Below are 16,658 nucleotides of genomic sequence, written 5' to 3' on the forward strand. Positions count from 1 at the left end.
TGCGCTACACAGAAGCCTGGGAAGGACGAACGACCTCGGCCAGAGGAGTGGATTGCAGCCTGCTGCTGCTGCTGCTTCTGGGCTGCTCCCTCACGATGATCATAACACTGCGGGCTCTCTTCGAACAAGGGGTAAGGAACCGTAGTAGCCTCTTCTCGCTGCGGGAGTCGGTGCTGCTGGGACGCTCATCCATGCCGGGTGTTTTTGCGCGCAGCTTTGTCTCTGCAGGCCGCGGAGTATCTGCGCAGGGACATGGATAAATAACAAACATGCAGGCATGTCAGGTGGGTGCAGGGAGAATGTGAAACAACTCAGCGATAAGTTGGCGTGATTTTACCTTGGTGTCCTTCTTGAGTCACATGCCTTCGCAGAGGCTGCGTGTAGGCTTCCGTTGTTGTAGCGTAGCATATAGGAACTGATGGATGAACTCTAGATGGTACCCTAACTACTGTATCCTACTACACTATGGACTTCTGCAGACCCTGCGCATGGCATAGTCCCCGAATTATCCCGCAGTTTGATGTGGATAGAGGATAACTATGTTTATGACATGGTGACACTGTCAATCATGCAAAGTATAGACTTCAATTCATTATAGTTATAGGCCTTAATAATAATTGCAGCATCACTATTTACCTGTATATTCTGATAGGCTATAAGGCCTACCCATTTGAGGCACTGTGAAAACACCTACCCCCTAACTCTATAACCAACTAACCTGCTAAAACAACATGGAACTGTGCAGACAGGGACAATAAAGTCATGTAATGTCTTTGACTCTACAGTAACTACAAATATTAAAGCTATTTTAGAGATTTACTGCGGTGAAAACATGGCTGTCTCTCTGCCACAAAAGTCCATTTAGATGTAGACCACTATGACTGCATAATCATAGTAGGATCCTTTCAACAATTAATTATATCAAATTAGTGATTGTTATTCATTTTTCAGTCTGAATTCACATCCAGCAGACCTAGGATAGGAAGGCAGATACAAATAAGTATTAAAAACAACACAATGGCCAAATGCCCATGTGCTACTTCCCTTTTTGCTTACATGAGTGTTCTTCACATGCGTCCTCTTTGTGCAGGGTTCTGCAGTAAGGACAGTAACTTGGGGCCATGAGCACCAGAATTGGCATTTTATCTTTAGTAACATTAAAATGTGAGGGTTTTTTTTTTAACCTGAGAGTTCAGTGATTGATGAAGAATAAACCAGCAGTCTGGCAATTTTGTTTTGAGCTATACAATGTCAACAGAAAAACAAATATTCCACACACTGTAACCACAATACCCTTTTCATAAAGTACTAAGACTAAAATTGCTAATAATAAATATTGCTAAAATTAAAATAATTAAAATTGCTCTGGCCTTTGTCAGCATAGGTTTACAAAGAAAACAACAAAGGATAGATAGATAGATAGATAGATAGACAGACAGACAGACAGACAGACAGACAGACAGACAGATAGACAGATAGACAGATAGATAGGCGGAAGGAAGTAAGGAAGGATGGCTGGAGGAGGAGGCGGCAGTGGGTGTGTCTCTGTGGATGAGTGACGCGTTGCTGGGACGCATGCCCCGTGCGCACTGCGCGTCCTGGCCTGTCAGTAGCAAGCAGATGGAAACGTAGGCAAGTGAATTTGGTGAGGTCATGTATTTTTAAGCCGCACAAACGGAATAAATCATCCATAACCGGCGGCATAAACAAATAGTCCGCTGCTCCGGAACGCTTCACCGCCGATCGGACCGCGGGGAAATCGATACTTTGATTATAACGACAGAGGTAAGATGAGGATTCGCACCTCCGCTCCTCCGACGTGCTTATTGTTTGGCCGTGGGGGAGGGTCGAAGCCGCTGTGTGCATGCTGCTATACCGACGTGGTTGTTGTCTCAGGGTGTAACATTGCAGCTTCACTTACTTACCACAAGTGCTCCTTTCTCATGTGGCCACAGTGTGAGGCGTCCATTAATACGCAGCGTTCGTATTCAGGCTGCACTTTGGAAATGCGTACTGTGCCTCAAAAAAAACCCAGGCCCTGTCACATCACGATATGGCGGTCTCTCTGTCATTATCGTTGCTATGATGTCTCCTGAGCCCAATCCGGCTTTTTCAGGCTTCTGCGTTTTAGCATGCACGGCTCTTTTGTTTAGTCCACTGTCATTCACCTGCCAGATAACCTCCTCTCCAGTCAACCGTAAAAGACGAGACAAGGGGAGGGGAGGGAGGGTCGTGTGTCCAAGGTTAACACGCTGACATCCAATGAAAATAAATAACCTGCCGATCGATACCGGTCCTCAATCTGTGCCGGAGAGGTGTAGCGAAGATTTCTGTGTCTGTGTCTTTCTACGCCCTGCTGACAGTTTGCATGTGGAAACAGCTTGTCTTATCTGGGCTGGGTGCACAGCAGCAGGCTGCATGGGAATGATATGTGAAACACGGTATCAGTCAAATAGATGATTGTTAAATAGTTTATGGCCCAATTTTCTTTTATTTGCTTTTGAATGAAAAGATGGTTTGTACTTAGCTTACATGAATAGTATAATAATCTATTGCAGATCTATGCATGTATTACTTGTTTTAATGTGGGCTTATGTTATGGTATGCTGTGTATCAGAGAAGAAAGCATCACCATGCCATTTTATTTTTGCTTTAAATGTGGCATTTTTTAAAAGTGATGTGAGAAGAGCACACATGAGGATGATGTGTGAAGAAAGGTATCTTCTTCATGATGAACTGCTGTGTGTATAGAAGGTAGCTAAGGTCATTATTTTCTCATCTGCTGCAAACAAAAGGTGGTACTTTATATTTTGGATTAGTATCATCTGCCATGTTAACCGTGTGTGTGTGTGTGTGTGTGTGTGTGTGTGTGTGTGTGTGTGTGTTAGCAGTTTTTAACTTGGATGTGTGTGGTCATATTGTCAGGGAGGCTGCACCTTATTGTGTTGAATGAAGTGAACATGTCTCATATTTGACATTTGACTGTCCATTGAGGGGGGGGGAAGGTTTGGTCGGGTTCGGGATTACATTGAGACATTCATGAGCTTTAAATGTGACAAAAGGTGTTTCATCTTTCAGGTAGAGTATCATTATTACGTACGGCCGATATTTTCTTTCTTTTTTCATCTGAAGGTGGGCGTTAAACATAAACCACGAGAACATGACAGTTTATTCTCCTTTACAGATATTTTATTCTCGTTGCGTTATGTGTCATTCATAGTTTCAGTGTGCTTATGATAAGAAATCTGGACCACATCATAATAGGCTGTCATGCCTGCTCTAATTTGGGTCCTATGAACGGTTTTTCAGTAGTTTATATAATATAATATATAATAATATATTATATATACATAATATATAATGTGTTTATTGGTTTTCTTTCTCTTTATCTGTAGCGTCATGTTACGATATCAGTATACCTTGATTCAATTCTGAATGTAAAGGCCCGAATCAGGGTCAATAGTTGAACATTTGCTCAGGCTATGAACTCATTGGCAACATATCAGAGTCATACTCTGTTTGGAAACTGTTAGTTTGCATGGTCTCTATTATCAATAGAATCAATTGGCACTCAAATCAATAAGGTAACTTTGTTATGCGTCGTGCTATTTTAAGTACAATATACGTTAACCAGCATTGCAAGGATGCTAATTGCCCTTTAAGTAATGTCCTTAGAAGCCACTAATGAAATCTTTAGGCTGAAGCAGCTCGTTGAGAGAATCCAGAGGTGAAGTCATTAGAAAGCGATGCACTGTGGGAATGACCCTTTCCGCTGCGTTTCTGCTCCTGCAGGATGCACCAAGCCCCCAAAGTGCATCGCAGCTCCCTGCGTTCAAATCCATCGGTGCATCTTGAGACTACTGATGGAGCTGCTGCATTGCTTGTAAATACTGCAGCTGACACATAACTGCATTCTAATGGTGAATAATAGATTTCAGAGGAATTCGTTGATGTGGCATCAATTCTGGTTATTACACAGCAGGGACAGTAACATCAGTGGCGTGTCACTAAAACATATCATGCTGCTAATCAGGCTGAGATTCTGTCTCTGCACTGACCCGACCTGAATCATCCACATGAATAGCCATTGTTATAAAGTAATGACCCTACAGCAGAGCAGTAGATAAGTGTATACCCAACAAATCAGAGCAATCTAACTGCAGGAACTACACACTGGCTGAACATCATCCAAGCGTCCATAAGTCAGATAATATATAATTACCTTCCTGTCTGAAAAAAACCCAAACCAAAACCCAACATGTCTATTTTCATGTTGTGAGGGAGGCGGGCGTTACGGACGTCTTTGTGACGTTGGAGGAACAGAAGGAGAGCTGACTCATTTTATTCTGGCAATTACATCCCTCATATGGACTGTGTGTCGGCAGACAGTGAGAACGGGGAGGGCGATTACGTCGCTTACATAAGCCCTGAAGAAAGGGAAACAGATGCTAGAGCTGTCTCTTATTTTATAAATTCTGGCTTGCTTTCTTTCTTTTTTTTGAATGAAAAATGAAACATTTTCTGGGACATCATACCCTGCAAATTGGCTTCTCAGTAGTGTGCCTTATCTGGGCTCCGAGCCTCCTGGTGCAACTTGACCCAGTTAACATGTGCCTGTGGAAGACCTGTCCGTAGAACTGGGCTGGGGTCCAGACGCTCAGGAATTAGCACCGAGCTAGGTTTTCCAGTGTGACAGAGTCAGACTGAGGGTCGTGTTTCATATGATGGAGTAGATCTTCCCTGTTGCCTGCTGTTTCTGCCACCACTGCTGATGATATCAAATCTTCCATCCTGGTGCGTTTGCTGAGTTGCTGAGATAAGGAGCTGCAGTGCTCGCCTTGAGTGTGAAATTCAGCACTGTCTTTTCTCTTCCCCTCTCTTAATCGGCTGTCTCCGAAGCGGGGATTTACATTTGACTTCCTAATTTTATCCATTTGTTTTGCTTCTCTGCTTTGCTCTGCGGCTGTTGTATTAAAGTGGGGAGCTACAAAATATTGAATCGTCTGCCCGACTTTGTCTTCACAGAGGACATTTTTGGATGCACAGAGAGCAGTCATTGAAGATTTAACCATGAACAAAAACAAGAGGGAAAGAGAGTTCTACAGCCTGGATGTTGGGGATTCGACGTTCACAGTCCTAAAGCGATATCAGAATCTAAGACCCATCGGCTCCGGAGCGCAGGGCATCGTCTGGTGAGTGTTTGAACCTCATCCTCACCCAGTTAAAAACCACTAAATGGTTATATGTCCTGCTTGGCAATTTAAAAAAAATGCATGTCAGTGTTTAATATACTACATTTGTGACGGTGTCTTGATTTATGTCGCCACCTTTGTGTCTCAGCTCTGCCTACGACCAAATCCTTGAACGAAATGTTGCCATCAAGAAGCTGAGCCGGCCGTTTCAAAATCAAACCCACGCCAAGAGGGCGTTCAGAGAGCTCGTCCTAATGAAATGTGTAAACCACAAAAATGTAAGTAAACTGTCAGTAATGTGAAATGATATATAAATTATGTATTTAACATAACAGTGAATCTCTATTTATGATGTGTTCATAGGAATGCTTTCTGTGTGTTAGGTTTGAGCTTCAGTTTTCTTTAATGCTCAAATTTGCCCAAATGCAGATGATATCCTATCTGATATCGTATGTTAATGTCATTCGTGTTCTTAAATATGTTTGTACTTTGATTTTTTTTTTTTTTTTGTGAAATAAAGATGACATCTTTCTGATGCTTTTAACTTTCACCCACAGATCATCGGCCTATTAAATGTATTCACACCACAGAAATCATTAGAAGATTTCCAAGATGTGTAAGTAACTAACTGCTGACAGTTTTGTTAAGTATGTATATGTGAAAAAATAAGCTTCCTCGTCTGAGTCGTAAAGGGCTTCTCACTCACTTCTTTGAAACGTTTCCTGCTCCGTCAGATACTTGGTGATGGAGCTGATGGATGCCAACCTGTGCCAGGTCATTCAGATGGAGTTGGATCATGAGAGGCTGTCCTATCTGCTCTATCAGATGTTGTGTGGTATCAAACACCTCCACGCAGCCGGCATCATTCACAGGGTGAGCATCAGGCCAGAGTCATTAAAAGGACGTGTGAAATCTGCAGAGATACTTGACACAGTAGTGTGAAGGCAAGGGGTCAACTAGCACACTATTAGATGATGAATCAAGTCCTTTAAAAGTTCAATAAAATCCTCCTGAATATAAAGTTTAAACAGCAACGACATTAAAAGAAAAGCTTCAAATGCATCATTAAATGCAGATTTTCAGGGAGCTAACATCTCGGCCGTCAGCACTCCATTGTTTTATTTTATGCTCTTGTAAAAATTCAATTTGAATTTTTCAACTAAATTGTTGCGTAGCAAAACATTGATTTTCTAGCATCTTCTCCTGGCACTAATTTGAGCCAGTACAGACCTCTGACTTCTATGGATTATATAGAGACTGTGAAAGTATAATTTCCCTATAAAGATCAATAAAAAGCAGGTGTAAACTGTATGCAGGAACTTAGATTTTTATTTGCACCTCATTATAATATAATGAATCAGTGTGAATTTAAATGTAGCTGCAGATGGAAATTAGTTTTGTGAACAAAATATGACTAACCCTTCGTTTATCTTTTGTTTTCAGAGTGATACATTATTTTAAGGGGGTGATACACCCTTGTCCAAACCCTAATCCTGATTTATACATTTTTAAATCAACAAGAAAGAAAAAAAAAATAATCAATATTCTGATATGCTACAACTTGATTCATTTTTATTCTGCAGTCTTGAATCATTTTTTCTAGTAGCAAACAAATCACCTTAGTAAGCAAGTTGTGCTGCAGGGAAATGTTACATAAACAAGAAAAGAAATGGGTGCAGCAGGAGGTGCAACCTGCAGGCTATGGATGATGTATTTTTCTCATGTGAATCCTAAAAACAACAATCTTATCACAAATTTCCAAAGGAAAGTTATGAATAATGTAGCATTTGACAGATACTGCTGTGTAAAGATGTATTGTGGGGTCTGTCTTCTCAGAATTGCATTAGAAGGCATTATCTTCAGTCAAGCTGCCTCTCTGGCTTGAATCAGCAGATTATTTGTCACTTCAATAAAATACGCTCATAGCATATTTTTCTTTACAAAGTCACTGTTTCAAATTGATATAGAACAATTCCATTTTTGTGTTTCCCCCCTGCAGGACCTCAAGCCCAGTAACATAGTCGTCAAGTCAGACTGCACACTAAAGATTTTGGACTTTGGCTTGGCTCGGACTGCTGCCACAGGCCTCCTCATGACGCCGTATGTGGTTACACGCTACTACAGGGCGCCAGAGGTGATCCTGGGCATGGGCTACCAAGCCAATGGTTAGTCGTTATTAGCGTTTCACAAATGACTGCGGTTATTCTACCATGCACAATGCTATTTAACATTTAAAAATGTTTAGGTCAGGTCTATTTTAAGTCCTATCCACTAACCTTGCTCTTAACACTCTGTAAGCTGCATGGTGCTGCTGTACATAATGGGGATTTTTTGTTTCAGCCTCTCTCCTCCTGTGTGTAACTAACTTTTCACTGTGCTTTCCTCTCACCTCTTACCGGCTTTGTTTACCGTGTTCCACTTCTCTAGTGGACATATGGTCTGTGGGCTGCATACTGGCGGAAATGGTTCGCCATAAAATCCTCTTCCCAGGAAGGGACTGTATCCTTGGGTCTTTTTTAAAAATGTATTCACACCTTCCATTTCAGTAGTCTTTTTTTTTTTTTTAATGGCTGGCTGTCTCTCCCAGGGCTATTATCATATTCACGCAGCTGCTGTTTCTCCCTAATGTAATGCTCGGGAGAGGGAACTATGTTTTAAATGGGGCTGTCAACAGATTGAACATTTTGATTTGCAATTAATCACTTCATTTCAATAGTTAATCAAGATTAATTATATTTTAAATCAAAAGCATTTTCTGTTTTATCTTGTTCAGCTAGCAGACTGTTTTATCAGCTATTAAACGCTTCCTAGCTAACAGTAACAGTGTCCAGGAAGTGTGCTAACATTAGCTCTTGTCTGACTGCAGAATTGGATTATCACAGATTATCACAGATGTTGGCTGGATGCGAGGATTTCCCTCCGGATTTGTTTATTCTATTTTCAGTCAGTCTGGAAGCAGTGAGTAGATGACAGTTGTCAGAAATTCTTAATCCATAAATCACAGGAGTAGAACATTATAGCAGCAGTTTAACTTCCCGCCCCAAAGTGTCAGATAAAATGGCCGCCCTGTGAATATAGTCAGTGGGGAAATGTTTATACAGTCAGTGTAACATTGAAGCTTCAGTGGCTGTAAATGTTCATCAACATGTCAATCTTCATTTGAATGTCAACAGCGCTGCATTACGCTCTCTCTCTCTCTCTCTCTCTCTCTCTCTCTCTCTCTCTCTCTCTCTCTCTCTCTCTCTCTCTCTCTCTCTCTCTCTCTCTCTCTCTCTCTCTCTCTCTCTCTCTCTCTCTCTCTCTCTCTCTCTCTCTCTCTCTCTCTCTCTCTCTCTCTCTCTCTCTCTCTCTCTCTCTCTCTCTCTCTCTCTCTCTCTCTCTCTCTCTGGCTGATGCTGCACGTTCTCCATTTTCATCCCCACTCATCATCACACCGCTGCCTTTCTGTCCGCATTCCTCTCACGGTTATGTGCTTATTTTTCTCACCATTTTTGTTTGCATGTCCACCTCCCTGTCATCCACGTGTCCACCTCCAGTGGATGTTTGGTCAGTGGGCTGCATTGTGGCCGAGATGATCAGGGGAAGCGTTTTGTTCCCTGGCACTGATCGTATCCTTCCCCAGTCATTGATTGATCACTGTGTCATCACTCCATTCTGTGTCAAGAGATCCAACACCATCCCGAGAGTTTCCCTTCCTCACTTTACCGTCCATTGAACAAGTTTTCAAATGTCGAACATGGCCTTAATGATTGCTCTGCTGCAATGGTTGAGTTTTTCGTGAACACTTTTTGTCTACTGTAGTTTTGTAAAGCGCCTTTCATTGTTTAACCGTCTTTTGAACTTTTCCACATGTTTTCATGTAACAATTTTAAAAAAGGATTTAATTGGAGTTGCATATAATAAATCAAGGTTAAAAAGTCAACAATTTCCAGTATCGCATGGTTTTAAAATGATTAAAAAGCTATGAAGAAAATCTGATGCGACCACTGACCCTTGGGTTGGTTGTGCATTCAAAGGTCTGCTTTGTTTGGTAATCAATCCTATTAAGGCGGTTACACCGAAAAATCAGGAATGAGGATGAATGCAAGGTACCGAGTTAGTGTTTGCAGATATGATGGTTACCTCAAAGACACCTAAATGTCACGCTGACCTAATAATGTGTTTGTAAGGAAGTGAGTTGTGTGTTTGTGCGGCCTGCTTTTCTTAACATAAACTTCAGACATCGACCAGTGGAACAAAGTAATTGAGCAGCTAGGTACTCCATCTCAGGACTTTCTAATGAAGCTGAACCAGTCAGTAAGAACGTACGTAGAAAACAGGCCACGCTACGCCGGATACAGCTTTGAGAAACTCTTCCCAGATGTGCTCTTTCCTGCAGACTCTGACCACAACAAACTGAAAGGTACAGCTTTTCCTTTGTGTTACACAAATCCATAAATCACATCGAGTTCTTTCATCAAACCAAAATTGCAGACTTGTGATAAATTGCACAGCAGCGACTTATCTATTTTGTGTCTCTGCTCAGCGAGCCAAGCTCGAGATCTCTTATCAAAGATGTTGGTGATTGATGCCTCCAAGCGCATCTCTGTGGACGAGGCCCTGCAGCACCCCTACATTAACGTTTGGTACGACCCAGCTGAAGTAGAAGCGGTAAGAAGATCGCTGATCGGAATGCACCAGTCACAGGAGATTTTAATTACTGAAGTTAAAGTGGAAAGTTGGCACGGTTCTTGTTGCACCAATGTGCCATTTACACCTTTTTCTCTTTCTCAGCCTCCTCCGAAAGTTCTCGACAAACAGCTGGAAGAGAGGGATCATACCGTGGACGAGTGGAAAGGTGAGACAGCACATTAAGATTCTTAACACTGCACTCACCTCTTCACTTTTCACAGTTTGTTTTCTGCGTGTTATTTACTTGACCTCTCATCACAGTGACTGAATGTTTTTCTCCAGTTGTTTCACCCTGTAGATTAATATCTATATGACCACATGTGTTAACTGATTGGTTTGAAAAAAAAAACAGACAATTAAACAAGCTTGTAAAAAAAAAAAGCAAAAAATGTCAAAGTAACACCAACTTCTGGTCACTATTCACCGCAGCTATTTTTCTCTGTTGTCACACTCGCAGTGCTGTAATTCTGTCCAGATGTTGCACCGCTGTGCTCCGATCATTGTAAATCTCATTTTATTTCATTTCATTTTTTTCCCGCACAAGGCAGTACACACAAAGCTTCACAGAAAACGATTCACGGTCTCACTTTGCATGCTCCTCACAACAAACTTTCATTAATTCATAGCTCGCAGAAAGTGAAGCTCCTTAAACCACTTCAGAGCTAACTCTGTGAAGCTGCTGTTTCACAGAGATATGAAAGAAAACGTATGAATCAATTCTGAAGTATCATCACTTAAACATTTGTCACAGCATGAAATTCAAACCCAGTTAGAGAGTTGAGTGACTCTTGTGCTGTGTGAGCCAGAGCTGCCAATCATGATATTACATTTGCTCTTTTTAGCGTCAAGTAACTAATTGAAATGGAACTCGTACAAAAACAACACTTGGATATAAATCAGCATGAAAACGACTAACGATGAAGACAAACCCTGTTTGAGAAGAGTTTATCCTGTTGTGTATTTTTATTCTAAAGTTAGAAGCAGATCCCGTAAGTTAACTTGGAGGAGGCGGGCTTTATGACCACTAAAAGCAGCCAGCCTGTCGGAGGGAGCGTCTAATAATTGGACTCCACTTTGGAGGTTCTTTCACGCTTTTTTTTTTTGCTGTCAACCAAAAGGTAGCTCCAAATTGGTTGTATGCCAATATTAACTGTTTTCTGTTTCTAACATTTCAAAGAAGTTGCCTTTTTTCCACTTTCCACTATCTTCATTTACTGACTAATCAGTACTAGTTAAAGCTCATATCTCTGATGTTTTGGTTAAAACCACTTTGAGCAGGAAGTCAACAGTTAACGCTTGCCATGTGTTGATGTCGATCAAACATGTTTAATTACAACAATAACATTTTATTGACTCTAAACGTGTTCATTATAAAGGAGAGATTGTCAGATTCATTACGAGGTCTTTCAGTGGTGATTATCATCTATATGTGGAAGGCACAAAATTAAACCATGAATAAAGTAATCCAGAGTGACAGCCAGCTAATGTTTACACATTCAGTCATTTGATCATAGAAATAGTTGCAGAGGGAGCTCTGTTTCTCCACTGAAGCTGCCAGAGTGTGTGCTGCATGACTCGAGACCCTCTTTAAAGGCTCCCACTGAGTGTTTTCCACTCTGAGGAACCCGAGTCCGTGGAGCCTCAGAGGGCTCCAGATTGTGAGTAAATATCACTTTCAGATGCGCAGCAGGATGAGTTCATCGTAACCCGTGCCAGCTTATAATGACCCCTCACTCATTTTTGAGAAGGGTCACACCAGCATAGCATGTCGAGATTAGAAACATGATGCTGCGTGGACTTTACAGAATGCAAAACACTCTGACTGTGCATAAACAGTGTCTCCTGCCCAACTTCACTTTCATCTGTTCTTTCATTTGTAGATCTTATTTATAAAGAAGTGAGTGAATGGGAGGAATGGAAAAGAAATGGAGTGATACGCGGACAGCCACCCCCTTTAGGTGAGTAATCATTATAACTTTAGAGATTAGAAAGCAGTGAATCACAATGTTGGAGGAATATTATATATATGGAAGGAGTATGTTCGCCTGCATGTGTTGTGAGTCTTGGTCACGAGTGTGAGTATGACTATCAAGCTAAGATGCTTAAATATTTTACCTTCCGTTAAGTTCACCAAGTACATCCTGGTGAAAGCATATTTTGTTATCTGCATGTTTAATGGATCAACTTTGCTACACCTCTCTGTTACATATAATGTACAGCAGAGTATTAGAGCCAACATGAGTTATTTCTAGAAGGACTGGGAAGCATTAGTTGAATGATCTCAATATTCCCTGAATTGAGCTCTAATTCTAAGAGTTTTTACATGGTCAGGTTTTGAACATATTCTGTAGATGCATTTTAAATATTGAGAAGAGAAGGTTTTACCTTCATCAAGCTATTTCTAGGTGAACAAACAACGTCTGCCGACTCATATCAGCAGCTTTGAACTAGTTGTATGATAGTTAAAGAACAAATAACACAGACCCAAAGCTTATTCAGGGATAAAATAGTTGCTGTACAATCAATATGTTGTACTAGAAAGTTGAAATGTTATCAAGTCTACTCAATTCAATCATGACGACATTTGGTTCAAGTTAGACCCTTTGTTCTTATATAAGGTCTTTTTCTTTTGTAACTAATCTAATTGCAGATATTATACTGACCCCTAACTACACACTATGAAACCATTTAAGAAGTTGAATGTGTTTACATCTTTTCAAAAAGATTGAGCCTGGTTTGTACGCTACATCTTAAAATGGTGACTCAGAGAATGACCCTCTCCTGTGTATTTCAATGAAACCTATGCGTTGACGTGTGTTTTTCGCAGCACAGGTGCAGCAGTGATCGACAGCCCCCCTCAGCCCACGTCCTCCTCCTCGTCTTCAGCCAACGATGTCTCGTCCATGTCCACAGAGCCCACTGACCCGAGCAGTGACCCCACCATGGCATCTGAAACAGACAGCAGCCTGGACAGCCACACCTCTCTGGGTGCACTGGCCTGCTGCAGATAACGCACACATACAATACACACACACACACACACACACACACACACACACACACACACACACTAAAAAACCTGTCCTCATCTGTGTGTATGATGGGAGATGGTTTAGGCCAATGGAACTTCTCATGCTAGTTTGTAGAGCTTTTAATGTACAGGTTGTTTTTATTTCCCCTCCCCTCACACTGCTGTAAATGATTGTGGTTTAAATTGTATCATTATTACTGTATTTTTGCTGCGAAGAATCAGAGTATGTTTTGATGTGAAGCTGTGACGTATGTGTTGAAAGAGAGGGATCTGAGTGAACTTTTACACAGTGCTGTTTCTTAGCTGCTGCTACACAGTCCAAAGTGCTGTGAGCGCTGCAGTATTTCGTTGAGTATATTTTTGAATTTGTTTTGATTTTTTTTTTAGGGACAACTGAATGACACAAATTTAGCAGTAGAATATAAAACACTTCATCTTGGAACCAAATGAATGATTTTATTTTGATATTGTTCCTCATCTTTCTTGTAGAAAGTGTCCCCTTGGTGTATCCAAGAAACTTCTTAGTATTACGTCACCTCTGATTGTGTGCATCTTGACAAGCAGTCAAATGATCTATTGCCCTGACACTGAATTTCTTATTTTTTACTGGAGCATACTGTAAACTGACTGTATTTAACTTTTTTTATTTACGTAGATGCCATTTGTAGATGATGGTTTGTTCGATGAAGAAGAACAGGGTGAATGTTAGTGACTATAAGTGAGGAGCCAGTGATTGCTGTTAGCGCTGTAACAAGTTAATGTAGGCCACACCACTGGCTAGAATGAGTGCTGCTCTTGAGGGCTGTCACCAGAGACTGAAGCTGCGTTTCCACCAAAAGTACCCAGAACTAGTCTAGTTTAGTCTCAGGGACATCTTTTCAAGGGATTTTTACCAAGGTATAGAGACCGGTGAAGATTACGCAAAATAGTCTGCAGCAGTGACTGTAAATAAAGATGGATGACACGATGGTTACGTAACTTGTAGCCAGAGTCTCTGAAGAAGACTGGGCCACAGTTTTGATATACCCCTCCCCCCCTTCACCAACCAAAACTAAGCAGCAAACCCGGCCAATGTGGAGGTTGGGGAAAAAAAGTAATTTCTCGAGAACAAAACAAAACATACATTACAGTTAGAGATCAACAGCAACGATCCCTCAAGTCAGCACGGTTTACATCAGAACAGAGATTGAGTTGTGGATTCAAAGACTTTTGAGTTCGACGTGTTAGTACTCGGCTAATTTAGTGGACACAGCGCTAATGGAACCACGTAGCTGTGACGGCGTTATATCCCACTTCACAGAATCAAATAACCGGGAGACTTAGAAAAGCATTAGAGAACCGTTTTTTAGAAAAATGCGTTTAATAAGTACTTCGATCGATAGTTCGAGCCTTTTTATTTCTGGAAACATAAAGGAGGCAGAAGTCATGATCCATAGTACAGCTAGTCAGAAGAGGGACAAATCCACTTTTGGGGATCTGTAATGTCGTCCATCGTTTTATACAGTCTATAGTCTGCAGACGTGAAAGAATTGTCCTGAATGTTTTGAGTACTTGAATTAGAAAGGCATTTAAGTTCCTATACTTGCAGAAAGTACATTTCTGCTGCTCGCAGGAACCTTTTGGGTGGGTGAAATAAAGTTCCTGGGACTTTATTTTGACCCAGGTCTCGGCGGTTAAAAGGTGTCATGAACCTTCAAAAGTCCCTGGGAAAAGTTCCTGAGGTAAAAAAAAACAAAAAACCTCTGCAGCTTTAGTCTACATTCGTCACTTTACCCTTCTAGCAGGTTCTTTCAGATGTTTGTCACAACTGTCTGAATATTAAGATATTTAATTTAAGTGCCCTTACTCAGTTTCATTGATTTTCAGTCCTCTCCGTGGCAGATGCCCCTCTCTTCTGTGGTGCGTCTTTCTGAGTTCTACCTCACACATGCACAGGTTTTTAGACAATACAGTATGTTGATCATGGCACACATCATTCAAAAGAAATGCAAAAAAACTCCAGTTATTTTCTGTATTTCTAATTTATTTATTTATTTATTTCAAGCTCAGAGGCGTCTATTGTATGTAATGTACATTTCATTCAGAAGTACTATTTATATGCGGTTTGTTTCATTTTTATTTGTTTTCTGTGCAATATAACTCATAGGTTAGTATAGCCAGTGTTTGATCTGTACATTTGACTGTAGATGTATGTATAGTTTCTGAGTCAGGAAAAAGGCATTTGCTACCTGCCATGATAACCTTTGGATGTATTTGATGGCTCAAATTCCCAACCTGTCCCTTTGCCCTTTTTCATGGTTGGGCACTCCAGACAGTAACCCCACCCCCCTAAGCATCAGCTCCCAGAATGCACTTTGGGGATTGTGACGCATGTCCCGAACCCTTTCTAAGCCACATCTCAAATCAATGCTGTGGCTTCCTCTTCTTGTCCCCCCCCCCCCCCCCCCCCCCCCCCCATCCTCTATCTCCTCCAAAATAGAAAAGATAGAATAGACTACGCATGAGTTTTCTCTGAGCAAATCTGGTTTAGTGCAGGTACATTTTAGAGGAAATAAAAGGACAGCCATTCAGCACTTCTGGGATGATGCTGCAGTCTTCTGATGGTTCGGACAAACACTGACAGTGCAGAGTTTACCTGTTGTGGAGTGATTGGGTAAGGCCAGTTGTGTACATTTTAGCCTTTGGATCTGTAATTGCCTCACTAACAGACTAATTATATACATCAGAAATGGAAACTGTCTACCTTCAACTCCAGCAAATAAAAGAGTTGAATTTTAATGTCTGACGTGTTGTTTTTTGACTTCAACATTTCTTTTCACAAATACTATTTCTCACACTAATAAACAGGGTGTTTTTGGTAAATCCACTCCTGGTGTACAGTGCCTTGCATAAGCATCCTCTCCCTCGTTCTTTTTTACCTTGTTACATACTCACATTTCAAATCAAGTTCTTTGGGCTCTTCACTATTTATTCAACAAGAGCATTTAAAGAAGGCGATTTTAGGGGGCATGAGTTAACCTAAAGGCAGATATTTGAAACCTCATTTTTTATGGTTTTATAAGCAAAGCATTTTAAGTAGTTTATATTTTATTCTACGTTACAGCAAAATTCAGTATTTCATGATGGTCCTGTACATACAACCCCCTATAAAAACAATTTTTATAACAAAATAAATGCAAAAGATTTTGGATACTTATGCGAGGCACTGTACAAGGCCATTTATGTTCACATTCATAATTATCTATTCAATAAATAATCAGCTACATGATCTATGGTGTATTACAGGTTTTTAGGGAATGGTAAATTAAGGGGTCTTGGTCCAGAGGAGCCTCGTTTGGCACCGGCACTGCTCAGTGTAGGCACAAGACGGCAATACTAAAGAGGACACGATGGTAAGTTGTACTGCACTAGAGGTAATTGGTCTTCAAAGCTTTGCAGCTGGCTGATCTTCCCACCAATCAAGCTCCTCCTCTGCCTCTAATGGACCAGATGAAGGTTGGTCTGGTCTAGTTGGTCCTTGTTGCACCTGTGGTCAGATCTCCCAGGGTCTTGAAGAACTCCTCCATCTCTCGCTGGAGGAGAACGTTTCGGTTCTCTGCGTCTTGATGCGCCCGCTCTGAGTTCCTGAATCGGATCTCCAGCATGTGAAACTTCTTCTTCTCCTGGTCCAGCTCCTCCTCAAGACGGTTTACCTGGGCCTGGTACTTAGAGCAGGACTCTTCCAACCTTGTAGAAAAGATAGAAGAGGTTATATAGAAGAGGTC

At 41.2% G+C, this 16,658-nt stretch overlaps 2 protein-coding genes across 9 annotated transcripts in view; one reads left to right on the forward strand and one right to left on the reverse strand.

Moving 5' to 3' along the window:
• On the forward strand, positions 1 to 15,672 carry mapk8a (mitogen-activated protein kinase 8a). Of its 7 annotated transcripts, none has more exons than XM_079363429.1 (12): positions 1 to 131; positions 5,026 to 5,192; positions 5,341 to 5,470; positions 5,750 to 5,808; positions 5,927 to 6,065; positions 7,192 to 7,357; positions 7,620 to 7,691; positions 9,412 to 9,594; positions 9,718 to 9,842; positions 9,966 to 10,029; positions 11,744 to 11,821; positions 12,696 to 15,672. In XM_079363429.1, the coding sequence occupies exons 1-12, from the start codon at positions 96 to 98 to the stop codon at positions 12,872 to 12,874; spliced, it is 1,398 nt and encodes a 465-aa protein (XP_079219555.1). In that variant the 5' UTR covers positions 1 to 95; the 3' UTR covers positions 12,875 to 15,672. The 7 variants fall into 7 exon arrangements, with proteins under 7 accessions (XP_079219555.1, XP_079219556.1, XP_079219561.1 ...); XM_079363430.1 differs by lacking the exon at positions 7,620 to 7,691 and adding an exon at positions 8,729 to 8,800; XM_079363435.1 differs by having other exon boundaries at positions 12,691 to 12,930.
• arhgap22a (Rho GTPase activating protein 22a) overlaps positions 15,093 to 16,658 on the reverse strand; it is a 15,202-nt gene continuing 13,636 nt past the window's right edge. For both annotated transcript variants that reach the window (XM_079363425.1, XM_079363426.1), the window contains one exon: positions 15,093 to 16,620. In XM_079363425.1, the coding sequence (XP_079219551.1) occupies positions 16,401 to 16,620 (220 nt within the window). In that variant the 3' untranslated portion in view covers positions 15,093 to 16,400. The remainder of the gene's footprint in view (positions 16,621 to 16,658) is intronic.

This window comes from Symphodus melops, assembly GCF_947650265.1.
Source record: "Symphodus melops genome assembly, chromosome: 15".
NCBI classification, from domain to species: Eukaryota; Metazoa; Chordata; class Actinopteri; order Labriformes; family Labridae; genus Symphodus; species Symphodus melops.